The sequence below is a fragment of the Muntiacus reevesi genome, chromosome 5, assembly GCF_963930625.1.
Source record: "Muntiacus reevesi chromosome 5, mMunRee1.1, whole genome shotgun sequence".
Lineage (NCBI taxonomy): Eukaryota > Metazoa > Chordata > Mammalia > Artiodactyla > Cervidae > Muntiacus > Muntiacus reevesi.
This window is the reverse complement of record NC_089253.1, coordinates 97,240,615-97,256,378: the sequence shown is the minus strand read 5'-3', so window position 1 is coordinate 97,256,378 and position 15,764 is coordinate 97,240,615. Positions and strand designations below refer to the sequence as shown.

The 15,764-nt window shown below is 55.1% G+C and overlaps 2 protein-coding genes across 3 annotated transcripts; one reads left to right on the top strand and one right to left on the bottom strand.

Annotated features, from left to right (window-relative positions):
• Positions 1-857: 857 nt before the first annotated feature.
• On the bottom strand, positions 858-13,447 carry SDF4 (stromal cell derived factor 4). 2 transcript variants are annotated; one of them, XM_065935980.1, is made up of 8 exons: positions 13,322-13,428; positions 11,750-11,809; positions 10,054-10,406; positions 7,990-8,126; positions 7,556-7,669; positions 2,508-2,666; positions 2,132-2,307; positions 858-1,399 (listed from the first exon to the last, which is right to left on the bottom strand). In XM_065935980.1, the coding sequence occupies exons 3-8, from the start codon at positions 10,356-10,358 to the stop codon at positions 1,223-1,225; spliced, it is 1,068 nt and encodes a 355-aa protein (XP_065792052.1). In that variant the 5' UTR covers positions 10,359-10,406; positions 11,750-11,809; positions 13,322-13,428; the 3' UTR covers positions 858-1,222. The 2 variants fall into 2 exon arrangements, with proteins under 2 accessions (XP_065792052.1, XP_065792051.1); XM_065935979.1 differs by lacking the exon at positions 11,750-11,809 and having other exon boundaries at positions 13,322-13,447.
• A 94-nt stretch (positions 13,448-13,541) lies between these two features.
• On the top strand, positions 13,542-15,412 carry B3GALT6 (beta-1,3-galactosyltransferase 6). The gene has a single exon (XM_065936879.1). The coding sequence runs from the start codon at positions 13,627-13,629 to the stop codon at positions 14,614-14,616; it is 990 nt and encodes a 329-aa protein (XP_065792951.1). The 5' UTR covers positions 13,542-13,626; the 3' UTR covers positions 14,617-15,412.
• Positions 15,413-15,764: the final 352 nt, after the last annotated feature.

The window sequence follows — 15,764 nt, the reverse complement described above, 5'->3', positions numbered from 1 at the left end:
ACACCTGCTGGCGGCTGCCCGCCTACACGCTCAGCCCCAGCCACCGCCACGGGCCCCGCACTCTGTCTCAGTTCTGAAAACATTCTTTCCTCTTGTTTGTCTGGAAACCAGCTCTGCCGCCGCGCCCTGCTCCTCTGGGGCAGCCCCTCCCCACACTGCTCGGAAGCAGGTCACATGGGCAGCTCAGGCTGGCCCAAATGCCCACCTGGCTGGAGCCCCCACCCCAGCCGAGGCCCACGCACACCATCTGGCCAGGTGAGCCATCCACTGAGGCCCCATGGGCTCAGGCCTCCGACGGTGCCCGGCAGGGGCCAGCTGGGAGCTTGGTGGTTGACCCTCCCTCAGTCATCTGACCCCCAGTGTGTCATCTCCTCCACCCCACACGGCAGCCACGCACCAGGCATGGCAGAACCTGGGAAGGAGCCAGTAGAGGACCTGTTGCCTCATCTCCCCCACTGCAGGCTCCCAACTCCCCAGCCTCACCACAGCCCCCTGAGCTGTTCCTCCCCATCCCCCGCAGTAAGCCCCAGGCCAGGACTCCTGTGCTTTCCAAACTCTGTGAGTGCCCCTAGTTCTCCACCCCCATCCCTGGGAGCTCTCATCCTCAGAGCCCCCCTCCATCCTGAAGTCCCATTTCCTCCTGGTCCCTCCCAGGTGGCCTCGCCCAGGCCTGGACTCTTGCTCCTGACTTTAAATTGGCAGCTGAGGCCCCACCAGATCACAGGTGAACGTCAACGCTAGGAAGCCCCGGGTTTTAACCAAACCGCCCACCGCAAAGCTTCAAGGGGAAGCCGCCTGGCCACAAACGTCCGAAGTAATCATCTACGTGGTTTTTTTTCCCATCAAAAAAATGAAGCTGAGAGAAAAAGGCAACTATATTTTGAAGTAAATTAATGTGATTCCTGTCACCAATATTCATGCTCCTCAGAGACTGAAGGCCATGGGCGGGCGGCTCTCACAGCTCTACCCAGCACCCCGCCCCACCCTGGCCACTGGCTGCCGGTTTCCAGCAAAGCTTCACCTTTCAGTTTTCGAGGGAACAGCAGGAGCTTCGTCGTTTCCCACGGTGGGGGAGCCCGCCGCCCTGATGTGGTCAGTGCCTCCGGCAGCAGGGCTCTGAGTTCTCAGAAGCGAGATGCAGCGATTACACTGGAATCAGAGTGCGGGCAGCCCGCGAGGTGCTGCGGGGGGTGGGGAGGGGGGCAGGGGATGCGGCGGTGGCTCAGAACTCCTCGTGCACGCTGCGGGCGTAGTCCACCAGCTTGCTGCCCGTGAAGAACTCACTGTACTTCAGCACCTCCTCGGGCTCCAGGTAGTGATTCTGGTTCTCGTCAGCGATAGCGATCATCTGCTTGGCCTCATTGAGGGCGCTGAACTCGTTCATGGGGTCCATGTAGTCCTGCAAGGGCAGCAGCTCAGCCCTGATGCACTCCGAACCCTCCCCGGGCCAGGGGCATCTCCTTATGTTCAGGCTGCACCCAGCTCCGCAGCCAAGACCCCCCTGAGGACACCCTGCACTCATGGGGCACCTGCGCCTCGGCTACAGCAGGCAGAGCCTGGCCTGAAACACCCATCGGCTGGTAGGACAGAAGCTGTGGAGCAAGGAGGTGGGCCTGTTCTGGAAGGCGGGCACCAGGCTGGAAGAGGCTCAGGGCCAGGCAGCCTCCACCTGTGTGGGCACCTCCCTGCCCATATCAGGGTGTCCAGCCACAGAAAGGCAGGGGGAAGGGAGGCCCTGGAGTGGGGCACATGCACACCAACTGCCAGGATGGCAGTGCTGACAGGCAGGGGTTCCCAAACCAGACATCCTGCCAGCTATGAGCAGGGGTCAGGGGATTCTGGAATAAAATGCAATGACTCATCCAGCCATGGGAGCAAACAAGCCCATGCAGCACCTACACACGACATCAGGGAAGACACTGACGGGCAGGCAATGGATCCAGCCTGTGCACAGCTCTCCTGCACCAGAGCCTGGCCAGACTGCCCACGGGGGACAGCACACCCGGGCCCAAGAAGGGAAGCCCGTGACATCAGCTGCATAGCCCAGCTCAGAGGCTCCAGTTCCCCTGAACAGCGCCCAGCTGCAGCCAGACCAACTCTGCCTCCCAGCACAAGATGGCCCCGCACCCACCTCCAACTCCGCCATGGTCACGATCCCATCGTGGTTGGCGTCGATCAGCTCCTCAAACTCTCTCTTCCTATCCCGCACCCAGCCGTCGTCAACATCCTGGCCCTGCTGGTTCTCCACGGTGCCCACAGGCAGAGAGATGAACTCAGACAGCGAGAGCTTCTTGTCACCGTCCTGGTCTGCGGGACAGGAGGGCAGATGTCAGACTCCAGTGGGCACAGGACCACCAAGGCCACTCAGGAGAAACTCAACTAATGGGGCTTTGCCACCAGGTTTTCAGTTTGTGTGGTTTCAGTGTGACCGAGAACAGCGACCACACAGTCCCCCAGGCCACCCAGTTTAGGACCGGCCCAGGCTGACCTCCGCGGCCAGGCCTCACCCAGGTCCCGGATAATCTCCTTGACCATGAACTGCAGCATGCCACGGCTGTGCTCGGGGTGCAGGAACGATAGGAACTCGCTCTCTGTCAGCAGCAGGTCCGGGGGCGGGTTGTCCGCCTGATACCAGCGGTCTTTGAGGTTCTCCAGGACTTCCTGTGCTGAGAGAGGTGTGTCCGTAAGGACCCAGGCACACAGGACCACTGTGGACATCTGCAAAGTTCTGAGATGCACAGCCCAAGAGAAGGGACCTGGCCCTCAGTGGGGAACTCAGCCCCCAGAGAACAGATGCCCAGGCCCCCAAGACACAGACACAAACTCTCAACTAAACAGGCCCCCCAACCCAGACATAGACCCCTTCAGACACAGACCCCACCCCCCCAATGCAGCCCCACCCCTACTCGCTCCTAGGCAATGGAAAAAGTGCAGCCGGCAGGGCGCCAGCTCTACAGGAACAAAGGCACAGCATGATTCCCTTCCGTTTCCTCCCGTTCACTGGGTAGTGCTCTGAAGGATAACCCAGTCTCCAGAGATAAGTCATGTGTCCCCCAAGCGACACTCACTCCCCCTGCCATGAGAAGGCCCAATGCAGGGAGTGGGGACCCTGGGGGCCAGTGGTCGGCAATGACCTACGTGTCCAGCGGGGGAGAGGAAAAGCAAGCGCAGCACACCCAAAGCCTGCAAACGAGACCTGATTTGAAAAGAAGGTCTTTGCCGATATAATTGGTGAAAGGTCTTAAGGTGAGACCACTGGGCTTCAGGTGGGCCCTCAGCTCAGGTGTCCTCGTGCAGGAGGAGAGACTGGAGAGCAGTGGCCACGAGCAGGGACCTGGCAGCACCAGCTGGAGGCCTGGAAGGAGCCCGTCTGGGTGCACTGGGTGCCCATCTGGGACAGTGGCCTTGGGGACCCACAGGGGCTCACCACTCAGCCCTCCCCCAATGCATTCTAGGGCCTCCGGGTACCCCGACACTGCTCTTCACTTCTGATCCCCAGATCTGCGCACCCCCAGCCCAGACGCACGAGCACAGGGGAGTCAGTTGAGGGCTGTACAGACAGAGACTCCACAACCTCTAGATCCAGGAAGGACACATCCCGACCCACACACACCTCAGGGAAAGGGTGTTGAGGACAACCAGGCAGAGATAACTGCCAGCTGCCCGAGAAACCAGCGCCAAATCTCCAATGCTAGCAGGAGGACCAGGCCCCCAGCCACCTCTAAATGACACCTTCAGGGGACTGTCTGAACCACAAGACAAACAATGAAAACACAAAATGGAGACATATAAAAATGGCCAATAGCCATTTTAGGAGGAAAATAAGGTTTAAAAACAACAGCAGAACCAAAATCCTGGGTGACATCACCTGCACAGGAAGGGGGCATCTATTCCACCCAGGAACAGATTGAAACGCTCTCAACTTGTACTCTGTTAAGTTAAACGGGTGTCATCCATATGAGCAGGAAAAAGTGAAGCTATAAGATACAAACCCCTGCCCACAACAAGCAGCCCTCATGGGCACACCTGCAAAGCCGGGCACCCCCTTCACACCTGTCAGGCAGCCATGTGGGGTCATGTGACTGCTGAGAAAAGGAAAGTGGGGCATCTAAACCCCACATCAGCAGAGGGAAAGATGAAAGGGAAAAAAAAAAAAAACAGTAATGAGCTTATCTCATGGATTACAAAGACAGACTGGCTCACAAAATAAAGCTAAACTTCATGTAGCCCACGAAAAAAGGAAATGCTTTGGAAAGACCAAGCCTCAAGGGCAGTTCACAGGTGAATTCTACACAACATGTGAGGAGGAGGCCACATCAATCTCCACAACCTCTTCCAAAAGAGAGCACAGGGAACACTTCTTGACTCACTCTATGAGGTCCTAACAGCAAACATAGAAAGCACACAACAAGAAAAGAGATCTGCAGACCAGTGCCTCACATGAATACAAATGCAAAACACTCAACAAAATATTAGCAAATCCAACCCAACAACGTACACAAAGATTACAGTCCAAGTCGGATTTATCCCAGAAAGGCAAGGTTGGTTCAACATCTGAAACTCAACTGATATTCACATCAACATACTAATGAAGAAAAATCACATGATCCTACCAATAGATGCCAGCAAATTTGGAAAACTCACAGTGCCCACAGGACTGGAAAAGGTCAGTTTTCATTCCAATCCCAATGAAGGGCAATGCCAAAGAATGTTCAAACTACCGCACAATTACACTCATTTCACAGGCTAGCAAGGTAATGCTCGAAATCCTTCAAGCTAGGCTTCAACAGTATGTGAACCAAGAACTTCCAGGTGTACAAGCTAAATTTTAAAAAGGCAGAAGAACCAGAGATCAAATTGCCAATAGCCACTGGATCATAGAAAAAGCAAAAGAATTCCAGAGAAATATCTACGTCTGCTTCATTGACTACACCAAAGCCTTTGACTATGTGGATCACAATAAACTGGAAAATTCTTATAAAGATGGAAATACCAGACCACCTTACCTGACTGTTGAGAAAACTGGACACATGTCAAGAAGCAACAGTTAGAACCAGACATGGAACAACAGACTGGTTCCAAATTGGGAAAGGAGTACATCAAGGCTGTATATTGTCACCCTGTCACCCTGTTTATTTAACTATGCAAGATACATCATGAGAAATGCTGGGCTGGATGAATCAAAAGCTGGAATCAAGATTGCCAAAAGAAATATCAACAACCTCCAATATGCAGATGATACCACTCTAAGGGCAGAAAGTAAAAAGGAACTGAAGAGCCTCTTGATGAGAGTGAAAGAGGAGAGTGAAAAAGCTGGCTTAAAACTCAACATTCAAAAAACTAAGATCCTGGCATCCAGTCCCATCACTTCATGACAAATAGCTGGGGAAAAAGTGGAAACAGCGGCAGATTTTGTTTTCCTGGACTTCAAAATCATTGTGGACAGTGACTGTAGCCACAAAATTAAAAGACGCTTGCTCCTTGGAAAAAACTATGACAAACCTAGACAGCATATTAAAAAGCAGAAACATTACTTTGCCAACAAAGGTCCATCTAATCAAAGCTAGTCATGTATGGATGTGAGAGTTGGACCATGAAGAAGGCTGACCGCCAAAGAATTGATGCTTTTGAATTATGATGTTGGAGAAGACTCTGGACAGTCCCTTGGACAGCAAGCAGATCAAACCAGTTAATCCTAAAGGAAATCAACCCTAAAAATTCATTGGAAGGACTGATGCTGAAACTCCAATACTTTGACCACTTGATGCAAAGAGCTGAAACATTGGGAAAGACCCTGATGCTGGGAAAGACTGAGGGCAAGAGAAGGAGGGTGACAGAGGATGAGTTGGTTGGATGGCATCATGGGCTCTATGGACATGAGTTTAAGCCAGCTCTGGGAGATAGTGAAGCACAGGGAAGCCTGGTGTGCACCAATCTATGGGGTCGCAAAGAGTCAGCCATGACTTAGCAACTGAACAACAATGACAATGCAAAAAGCATCTGACAAAATCCATTCATGAACACTCTCAGTAGACTAGGAACAGAGAGGACTCATCACCTTCATAAAGAACATCCACAAAAAATCTACAGCTAACATCATACTAATAATTAATGGTGAGAAACTCAAAGCTTTCCCACTAAAATCAGATTTAAGGTAAGGATGCTCCTTTTCACCACTGCTTTTCAACATTGTATTGGAAGTCCTGATGCATTAGGACAAGAAAAGGAATAAAAGGGACAATGATTGGCAAAGAGGAAATACCCCATCTTTGTTCAACAATGTCACAACTGCCTGTGTAGAAAACCCAAAAGAATAGACAAGAAACTCCTGGAACCACTGAGCAAGTGCAGCAAGGCTGCCGGATGGAAGGCAGACATACAAAAGCCAGTCACCTTCCTGCACACCAACAAGAATAAGTGAAACTGGGAATTAGAAACTAAAGAGGAACTTCTCTGGTTCAGTGGCTACGGCTCTGTGCTCCCAATGCAGGGGGCCTGGGATTGATCTCTGGTGGGATCAAATCCCAGATGCTACAACAAAAGACCTTGCAAGTCACAGCAAAGATCAAACATCCCCATGTGCTGCAACCAATACCTGGCACAGCCAAATAAGTATTTTAAAATATTAACAATAAACCTAAAAAAAAAAAAACAAGTGCAAACAGAAAGAAGGCATGGATCGCACACTCAGTGGCAAAGAAGGGAGTCCAGTCCTAGAAACACCAACCCTGACAAAGAACAGTGGTGCCCACAGTGCATCTACAAGTACACAACACAGCAGCAGCGACCCTCACAAAGCAGAGGCAGGCAGGGCCACAGACACCGCAGGAGGCCATGATACACTCAACCCCGATGGCCAGGTGGATGCAAGACAAACAGGGAGCATCACAGGTATGGGGACACGCAGAGAAAGTCCATCAAGAGAAGACAACACACTGGATGACAACGGCGGCGATGACATGCCGAGCAAAAGACTGAACAGAGACCACAGGTGGCATGCTGCGCTCTGACAGTGCCCATCGAGACGAACCCGACACCTGGCTGCGAACAAACCCCCAGGGAGGGATGGGAGGGCGCAGAGCTGAAGATAGTAACCACTAATTGTGGTAAGAATTTTTCAGTGATGCTTTAGAACTCAGCTAGCAAGTATCAAATTTTGTATCAGTGAGACAGGTTTTTAGAGGAACTTCTCTCAAAAGCTAAGGGGAGAGTTACATCTGTCGCCACACTCGGTACCACAGTCACCAGGCACTGTGGGCAAGCACCCCCACAACCTCACTGACTCTCAGGGTCAGACCTCGTCCAGGGTTGAGGACCAGTCCCGGCCGAGACCTGCTTCCCAGTGCCCTGGTACCTTCTGCCACCTCCTCCCCAGAGCTCAAGCCACTAGGGACTGCCGTCTGCCCCTGGGCCTCCCCCGCACCATGGCTGAGGGTCCTGGAGGCTCTGCCTAAAGATCCTGCAGGAACACGGGCTGTGGCCATGTCTCACCCACGCCCCTCCCGGCACCTGCACCCTCTCGGCGCCACACTGGCCATGGGAGCCAAGCACTCACTCTCCTCATCGATGTTCAGGTCCCACTTATTCTTTATCTTTTCAGCAACTTCTCTCTCATTGTGGCCTTTGGTCGCCAAAAACTTCACTTTGTACTCATCCCAAGATACGTGGCCTGAAAGAGCAGACCAAACTGTTAGGAACTTTAACAAGGAACCTTTTTTAAAAAGAGAATTTTAGTTATTTTAAGCCATCAGTCAAAAATCGTTGTGCCACGGGCAGCTACAGAGGCAGAAGCAGCAAAGCACCAGCTTCAAGTTTCATCCCTGAGCCCAGCCACAGGGTCTGTCTGAGCCCAGCCGTGGGGTCCTCATCTGCACAGCCAGTGGGCCCCCCTCCTCTCCCTCCCTTGTCCTAGAGCCCCACTCCTGCCCATGAGCTGTCCTCTGCTGGCAGCCTCAGGCCCCTCAGGGTCAGGCTGTGGGCTGGCCATACCGTCACCATCGGGGTCCACGGCTCGGAAGTGCGCCCTGCTCTCGGCAACAGCCTCCTGGAAGTGCTCAGCCGTCTTCTGCATGATCCAATTCTGCATCTCCTTGGCGCTGATCCTCCTGTCGGTGTTCAAATCCACCCTGCGGGCCCATAGGCTGTATCAGACAAGGCCTCCAGGACCCCAATAGACAGACAGAACGACGGCCAGAGGGGCTCCACAGGAAGTATGAAACCACCACAAACGGTAAAACACTCCAACCAACAGGGACATAGGAAAAGTTGAGTAGATATGGGGGAATCAGGGAGCACACTGGGCAGTGTGCCTGATCCTACACCATCAGTCTTGGGACCACCTTGCTACAGGATGGGGAGAATCATCAACCCAGTTCTTTGGACCACACACTTGGGATGCAAGCCCGATGAGCCCCAGTAACAGGACTGGATTTCAGACACCAGAGGAAAGTCAACTTGACACACAGATACAGCCAGCGAGACAAAGAAACAGCTGTAGATGCAGGTGTGTCGAAAGGTGTGCAGATGTGAGTGTGTACATGGCTAGTGCACACCCATGGACACGGGTCAGAACGCACAAGCATGTGTGAGTTGGTGCACACAATGTACACACAGGTAAGTATGCACAGATATGTTATCAAGTCCATGGAGAGGACTGCAAGCAATGACACCCCAGCAGCAATGCCCACACCCACTGCCTGGTTCCTTATCTCTAAATCCCACTCTCCAATGAAATAAACTAGCACTCCTTGGAGAACTGTGGCAGGAACATTACATAAGAAAGTGAAGCTGGAGTGCCTGACAGTGCAAGAAAGGGAGAAAGTGCTCAAAACAAGGAGCTGGGGGTTGATGATCTCCTGATGGCCAAGGCTGGAACGGATGAGCAGCGAAGGCTGGAACAGGGGAGTAGCAAGACAAACAGCACGGAGCTGGGTCCCCTCTAGGGTGCAGAAACACACCCACAAGTCCGTCGTCCTCACGGAATTCCAGACTACACGGTGGGTCTTCCCTGAGCTTAGCTCCCACCCCCAGCAGGGTGGGCTGCCTCTCCCTGAGTGGCTGCCAAAGAGATCAGAGAACAGGACAAGGAGCAACCCTCCTTGGCAGATACCATCTGAGCCAGGTGAGCAGGCCTACAGCCCCCGTGATGTCGTGCAAACGTCACGTGCCCTGATGTGATGTGACAAGAGGGCCACCTCACTTCTGGGGTCTTCTTTCCACAACCCCTGTCCAACCAGGAGAAAACACAGCAGACAAACCCCTAACAGGGACATGCTACAAACACCTGAGGAGTCCTCCTCATAGCTGTCAAGGCCACGAAAAGGTAGGATCCTGAATGGGATCCAGGGCAGAAAGAGGACCCTGGGGCAGCATGTGACCTGAAGTCTGGAGTGCCGGGAACAGCAACAGAACGCTGTCGTGTTTTAATTTCCACAAATGTGCCTCGGTTTGCAACTTTTCTGTAAATCTAAAACTGCTCCCAAAATAAAAACCTTGCGTAAGAAGTGCTGTGGCAACGTTACTTCTGCTTGCTCAAAACTAGGTCCTGAGGCTTCTTGTTTGCTCTGGTCCGGGCGGGGACAGGCAAGGAGACAGCAGTTGGCATGTGGCAAAAACACGGGGCCCCACGTGGGAGAGACGGGTGTGTGGGGAGTCTGAACAAGAAGGTAAATGCAGGCTATACACCCCCAGCCCCACGACAACCCCACCAGACACAGGATGTATAACAAAAATGTACAGTGTGGACAGACAGGGCTAGAGCACATCTGGTCAGCCCCAGGATGCCCGGTCCTTTGGAGGCCAGTTTCTGCATTTCCCCGCGACTTGGGGGGGGTTCCCCATGACCTGAACCCCTTGCCCTTGGGTGGGCACAGGGCACAGCTCAGGGCTGCACATCCATGGTTCAAATGCTGCCAACTTCCCAAGAGCACGTGTCAAGGCTCCACCTCCACAACACGACACCAAGCAGGGACTCGGTACAAAACCAGGGCGGGACCGACAGAGGGGCTGAGGCCAGCCACTCCCATGCCCCCCGCAGCCCCCACTGACACCTACTTGGAGAAGATGACCATCAGCTTCCTCCGGCTCTTCCGAGGCTCTGCGTCCTCCTCAAAGTCATCCATGTCCTTGCCCAGGAAGACCTCCTGGTGGAAATCTTTGTTGAGGTGCCCATCCATCTCCAGCTTCACCCCGTTCAGGTGGTCCGGGGGCAGGATCTCATTTTCCTCCCTATTACCTGCTCTCTCTCGAGCAGACGAGTGGTTGGCAGGCCGGGCAGATGCATCCATCAGAAGAACAATGCCCAGGAGCCAGAGGCAGCAAGGAGCCAGGCCACAGAGGGGAGCCTGCCTGGAGGCCATGGCCGCCGGGGTCTGCGCTGCAGGACAGGCTGCAAGTGTGGCCAGGAGCTGTGGAGAGAGAGGGGAGTGGGTAAAGAAGCGGGGAGATGGCGACCACAGCCACCCACCACATCAAGGACTGCAGAAGGCCTTGCGGCTCATCCAATACAGCTGCCCGCGGCCAACAGCTTGAGGCAGCCAGGCCCTGACTAGCCCTTAAAAGTTTACAAGAGGATCCAAAGCCATCAGCCGATGGAGCCCCAGCAAATGCTTAGCTAAAGAGATGCTTACTTGGTAACACGAAATACAAGTCCTCAGTTTCCAGGGCCCGTGCTGGACGTCCTGTTTTCGTTTTCTCCAGTTCTTACTCCCTCCCCAAGGTACACCCTGCATCGCTAGCCCTCTCCCCCTTCAGGCCCACAGCCCAGTGCCCAGCATAGTCAGTCTCAACTTGCTGGCAAAGAAGCTGACCCCAGAGTCACAACTCACACTCCAGATGCCAGCTCAGCACTCAAGCCCTGGGACCAGAACTAAGGCACCAGAGCTCCTCAGCCTCAGGCTCCTGCCCAAAGGCTCTGTGACACCTGGGGCCAACAGAGCCCAAACCACCAAGTAGGGAGCCACCCCTCCCACTCGCCATCTCCATGACTCTTGTGTACACACATGTTCACACGTAAACACAGCATGTGCATGCACGTGAGGCGTGCACATGTGCACTTTGTGCACATATACACGTGCACACATATACGTACCTACACACATAAACCCACATGTGCTCACGTGCACACATAATACACTTGCTCCAGGGTCCCTCCCACCACAGGACTCCTCAGGACCTTCGTGCGCCTCAACGTGTTCCTCTTGGAGCCTGTCCACCAAGCAAACACCTCCTGACCCTTCCAGGTGCCTCAGAGGCCCCCTCCAGCAGGCTTGAGAGGGAGCAGTAGAGGGAAGCTCCTCAAGCCAGGGTGCCGTTGGCAGCCAAGCTGAGGCACAAAGGGTTCCTGAACCACGGTGCCCATCACCAGACCAAGGAGACCCCTGTACTGGCCGCAGCATGACGGAGGCCAGGGCCATGGACTCTCCCTGGCCGGCAGACACTTGCTTCTCTGATGCCTCTTTTCTGTTCTACATGCTCCTGGCTGACATCTCCCCTGGCAGGGGGACACCTCTGCACGTCACTCTGACAAGGACAGAGAGTAAAGAAACAAAGCAAGTAATTAAATAGTTAACCCCACTAAGGTATCATAAGTAAAGGAAAAAGTATGGGAGACCCCTGTAAGTTAATGATCACTTAAGAGAACAGGTCTGCCTAACCACAAAACCAAGCAGTCTCGCTTAGCAACAAAACCATGCAACAGAAGCACAAGACATGCCCCAAAGCAATAAAACAATGGTGGAAAAAGACCTACATCCTGCTTGCAAAGTCAGGAAGTTAATGATTCCTAGGACAAGCTCCTCCTCTGGGCTCACTAAAAACAAAAATATAAGGAAAAGGTCACATTATACTGAAACCTGAGATGATTTACCATACTTAAGTTACCACCTTTTTACTCAGTCCCACTGCACCAGGACAGCCCCAGTATGACCACATGGGGACAAGGCAACATGACCACAAGGGACAGGGCAGCTTGACCACGAGGGGATAGGACAGTTTGATCACGCGGGGACAGGACAGCGTAACCACACAGGGACAAGACAGTTTGACCAGGTAGGAACAAGAAGGTCCCCGCCCAACATGGAGGAGGAGTTGATGATGGAGGAGAGGCGTCTACTCAAGAACGAGGAAGAAGATGGTCTTCTCTCCCTCCCCACTGTCCTTTGGCTATAAAAACGTAGTAGCTTAATTCTCAGGGCAGAGTCACCTTGCCTACCTGCTTGTATCTCTCATAAACGTCTTATACTATAAACTCTTTCCTCACCTGTCACCCTGGGGATCACTGAATTCTTTCTGCGCCAGACAAAAGAACTTCCACTTACTAAAGACGCATCTGTCGGTTTCATGTTCTCTGGGCCCAGATACTACCTGGACCCCTGGACGAGATCCTGCTCTCCTGGCTCAGCTAGCTCATTCCTTAGAGGGGAAACTGTCTCATGGATGGGCAGCCTTACGGCATCTTTCCATGTTTGAGAGCACCTGTACCCTCCTCACCGGAACCCACCTGCTGTCACTCTGTGCTGCCACCGTCCCCCCCTCAACCACGCCTGCTGGAACTCCAGTTTGTCCCCCTCTGAGAGCACTGTCCACGCAGCAGGCCTTTCCACTCCACCACCATGTGTACGTTTCCGGAGTTCCGAGCAAAGCAAGACAACTTCCTCCTGACCTAAACACCACCCTCGTGACTCATGGCCATAAACACACAGGTGTACTGAACTTCACTTCTGGAAAGAACGGTCAATGCCAGACTCTGCTTGTCTTGATGGTCGTACAGGGGGTGTTATTTACTTGATATTGTGCACAGAGTAAATGACCAGGTAGGTATCAGATTAGGTAGACTTCCTCTCCTTGGGTCACAACACCTTGTTTCTGCACCTTGTTGAGCACAGGAGTCAGTCACTCACTTCTCTCCCGTCCCAGGTGAAGGGATTTCAGAGCAGGGGCTGCCCTACAGACTGGTGGACCCTCCCTGGGCTCCTGAACACCCCTGGGGGCCCACTCTGTGAAACAGATAAGGCCACCGTCGTTAAAAAGCAAACGGTTTTTCAATTGATCAGTCCCCGGCTTCAGGAGTCGCACACGGCGTTGGCAACGACAGGCCCATGCCGAGCCGGGTGTCCCGGGCCTCACGCGGATCGCATGCTCCCCACCCCCAGCACGGCGGGGCCGCGACCCCTGACCCCGCTCCACCGACCCCCGACCCAGGCATCCGAGGGGCCCGGTCGGCGGTAGTTGCGGGCCGTCCGAGGCCCAGTCGGCTTGCGTGCCCCCTTCCCGCCGCCCCGGGGCCGGGCGGGAGCTGTCACGTCCCGCGGCCCTCACTCACCGGCCTCCCTCCCCTCACCCAGGATCCGCGAGCGCGGCCTGAGCGCCCGCTACGGCTCCAAAGGGCCTCTGCTTAGGCCGCAGCCATCTTTCTTCCGGGAAGAGGCGGGTCGGGTGGGGGGCGGTGCGAGCGGCGCGACTTCCCCACGCCGACGCCGGCGCAGCCATCTTTTCCCCGGGCGGAAGCGGCCTTACAGCTCTCCGGAGTGGCCAATGAGAACAGCGCGGGGATCCACGTAGCCCGGCGGCGCGGCGCGGCCCCGGCCCTTCCCACGCGCGACCTCGGTCCGCGGCGCTCCCCGCGCAATGAAGCTGCTGCGGCGCGCGTGGCGGCACCGGACGGCGCTGGGCCTGGGCGGCCTGGCACTGGGCGGTGTCGCACTGCTCTACCTGGCGCGGTGCGCCGCGCCTCCAGACCCCGCGCTCGCCGGCCCCGCCGCACCGGCGCCCGTCGGCCCGGCGCGCGCCGCCGCCTTCCTGGCCGTGCTGGTGGCCAGCGCGCCGCGGGCGGCCGAGCGGCGCAGCGTGGTCCGCAGCACGTGGCTGGCGGCGCGGCGCGGCGGCCCCGGGGACGTGTGGGCGCGTTTCGCCGTGGGCACCAGCGGGCTGGGCGACGAGGAACGGCGCGCCCTGGAGCGGGAGCAGGCTCAGCATGGCGACCTGCTGCTGCTGCCCGGGGTGCGTGACGCGTACGAGAACCTAACGGCCAAGGTGCTGGCCATGCTGGCCTGGCTAGACGAGCACGTGGCCTTCGAATTCGTGCTCAAGGCGGACGACGACTCGTTCGCGCGCCTGGACGCAGTACTGGCCGAACTGCGCGCCCGCGACCCTGCCCGCCGCCGCCGCCTCTACTGGGGCTTCTTCTCGGGCCGTGGCCGTGTCCGGCCCGGGGGCCGCTGGCGTGAGGCCGCCTGGCAGCTGTGTGACTACTACCTACCCTACGCGCTTGGCGGCGGCTACGTGCTCTCTGCCGACCTGGTGCGCTACCTGCGCCTCAGCCGCGAGTACCTGCGTGCCTGGCACAGCGAGGACGTGTCGTTGGGCGCCTGGCTGGCGCCAGTGGACGTGCAGCGAGAGCACGACCCGCGCTTTGACACCGAGTACAAGTCCCGCGGCTGCAATAACCAGTACCTGGTGACGCACAAGCAGAGCCTGGAGGACATGCTGGAGAAACACCGGACGCTGACGCACGAGGGCCGCCTGTGCAAGCGCGAGGTGCAGCTGCGGCTGTCCTACGTCTATGACTGGTCGGCACCGCCCTCGCAGTGCTGTCAGAGGAAAGAGGGCATCCCCTGACGGCCGAGCTGGCCCACGCGCCCACAGGATGCCAGGGTCTCGACCCCGCGAGAGGCGGTGCTGGAAGGCCTCCCATCGGCCTTCCGCTGGCAAAGCTGACAGCTTCTGCATGGTCCTTAGCATGAGGCTGGCTCTCGAGAGGACCCGGTTTACCTGGTGACAGCAGGCTCCGAGAAGATGCCTAGCAGCGGTGGATAACTCCTAAGCCCAGGAACCAGTCCATGCCTACCCGAGGGCATCTTGTTCTGTGTCTGGAACCAGCATCGTGTCCAGGCAGCCCCATGGGGCATGGGGCCTGTTCAGTTACCTTCCTCTCCCAGGCTGGTGCCAAGGAGCCAGAGGGTGGAGCTGGCAGGACTTGCAGCACCTGACTCCAAAGAAAAATTCCCAACCCCATCGGGGCTGTGGACAGTGTTATGTCCTGCAGCCACTGTACTGACCGTGCACCTACACCAAGGGCCATGACCGCATAAACTGGGCCCTGGCACTTGGAGACTAGAGGTGTGATGCAACCCAACAGTTTTTATCGAAGTTACTTCACCTTGTGCAGTTAGGTCATCGCTTGCATCTCCTACTGGTATCGTTTGTCACGTGTCATCTAGTATTTAAGTCCGTTGCGTGTGAATCAGCTTTCATGGTATTTTGGTCTGTGTCTGGAGTGAATTCGTGGTACATGTAATTCAGAGCTTGCCTGTAATTTATTTATAAGTTTTGTAACTTTTGAATAGTTTTAAGTTGGGAGTGTATGGGTGTCTGTATGTTTTAAGTTATTTAAGAGAAGACTTTTCTATCAAAACTTGGAATTTATGGATTAATCTATTTTTCCAGCTTGTGTTGTAGACCCATTGCTGCTTGAGTGTTGAAACATGGAAGAATTCAAAAGTATCTATCTCTCTTCCATTTTCATGGAAGGTGACCCCACTTCCTCTCTCTAAAAACACTTCCCTTTCAGCCTTCCTCATGGCCACACAGGGCAGGTGTTTCTGGAAGCACTGACAAGCTTTCCCAAAGTCTGTCTTGACACAGCCCTGCTGGGCTACATCCCCTTGGGGGCAGCGGATGTTCACAGCACTTTTGCACATACCCGAAGGTTGTTTTCCAGTTGATCAGTTGTATCTAACTTTGTGACCCCATGGACTGCTGCACAC

What these genes read in the sequence shown, in the direction of transcription:
- B3GALT6 (XM_065936879.1), top strand. Translation starts at nt 13,627, where the DNA reads ATGAAGCTGCTGCGGCGCGCGTGGCGGCACCGGACGGCGCTGGGCCTG.
- SDF4 (XM_065935979.1), bottom strand. Translation starts at nt 10,358, where the DNA reads ATGGCCTCCAGGCAGGCTCCCCTCTGTGGCCTGGCTCCTTGCTGCCTC. An exon ending in CCTGAACATCGATGAGGAGA is followed by an intron (nt 2,667 to 7,555) that starts GTGAGTGCTTGG and finishes CACCTCTCTCAG; the next exon opens with CACAGGAAGTCCTGGAGAAC. An exon ending in GGAGATTATCCGGGACCTGG is followed by an intron (nt 2,308 to 2,507) that starts GTGAGGCCTGGC and finishes CCTGTCCCGCAG; the next exon opens with ACCAGGACGGTGACAAGAAG.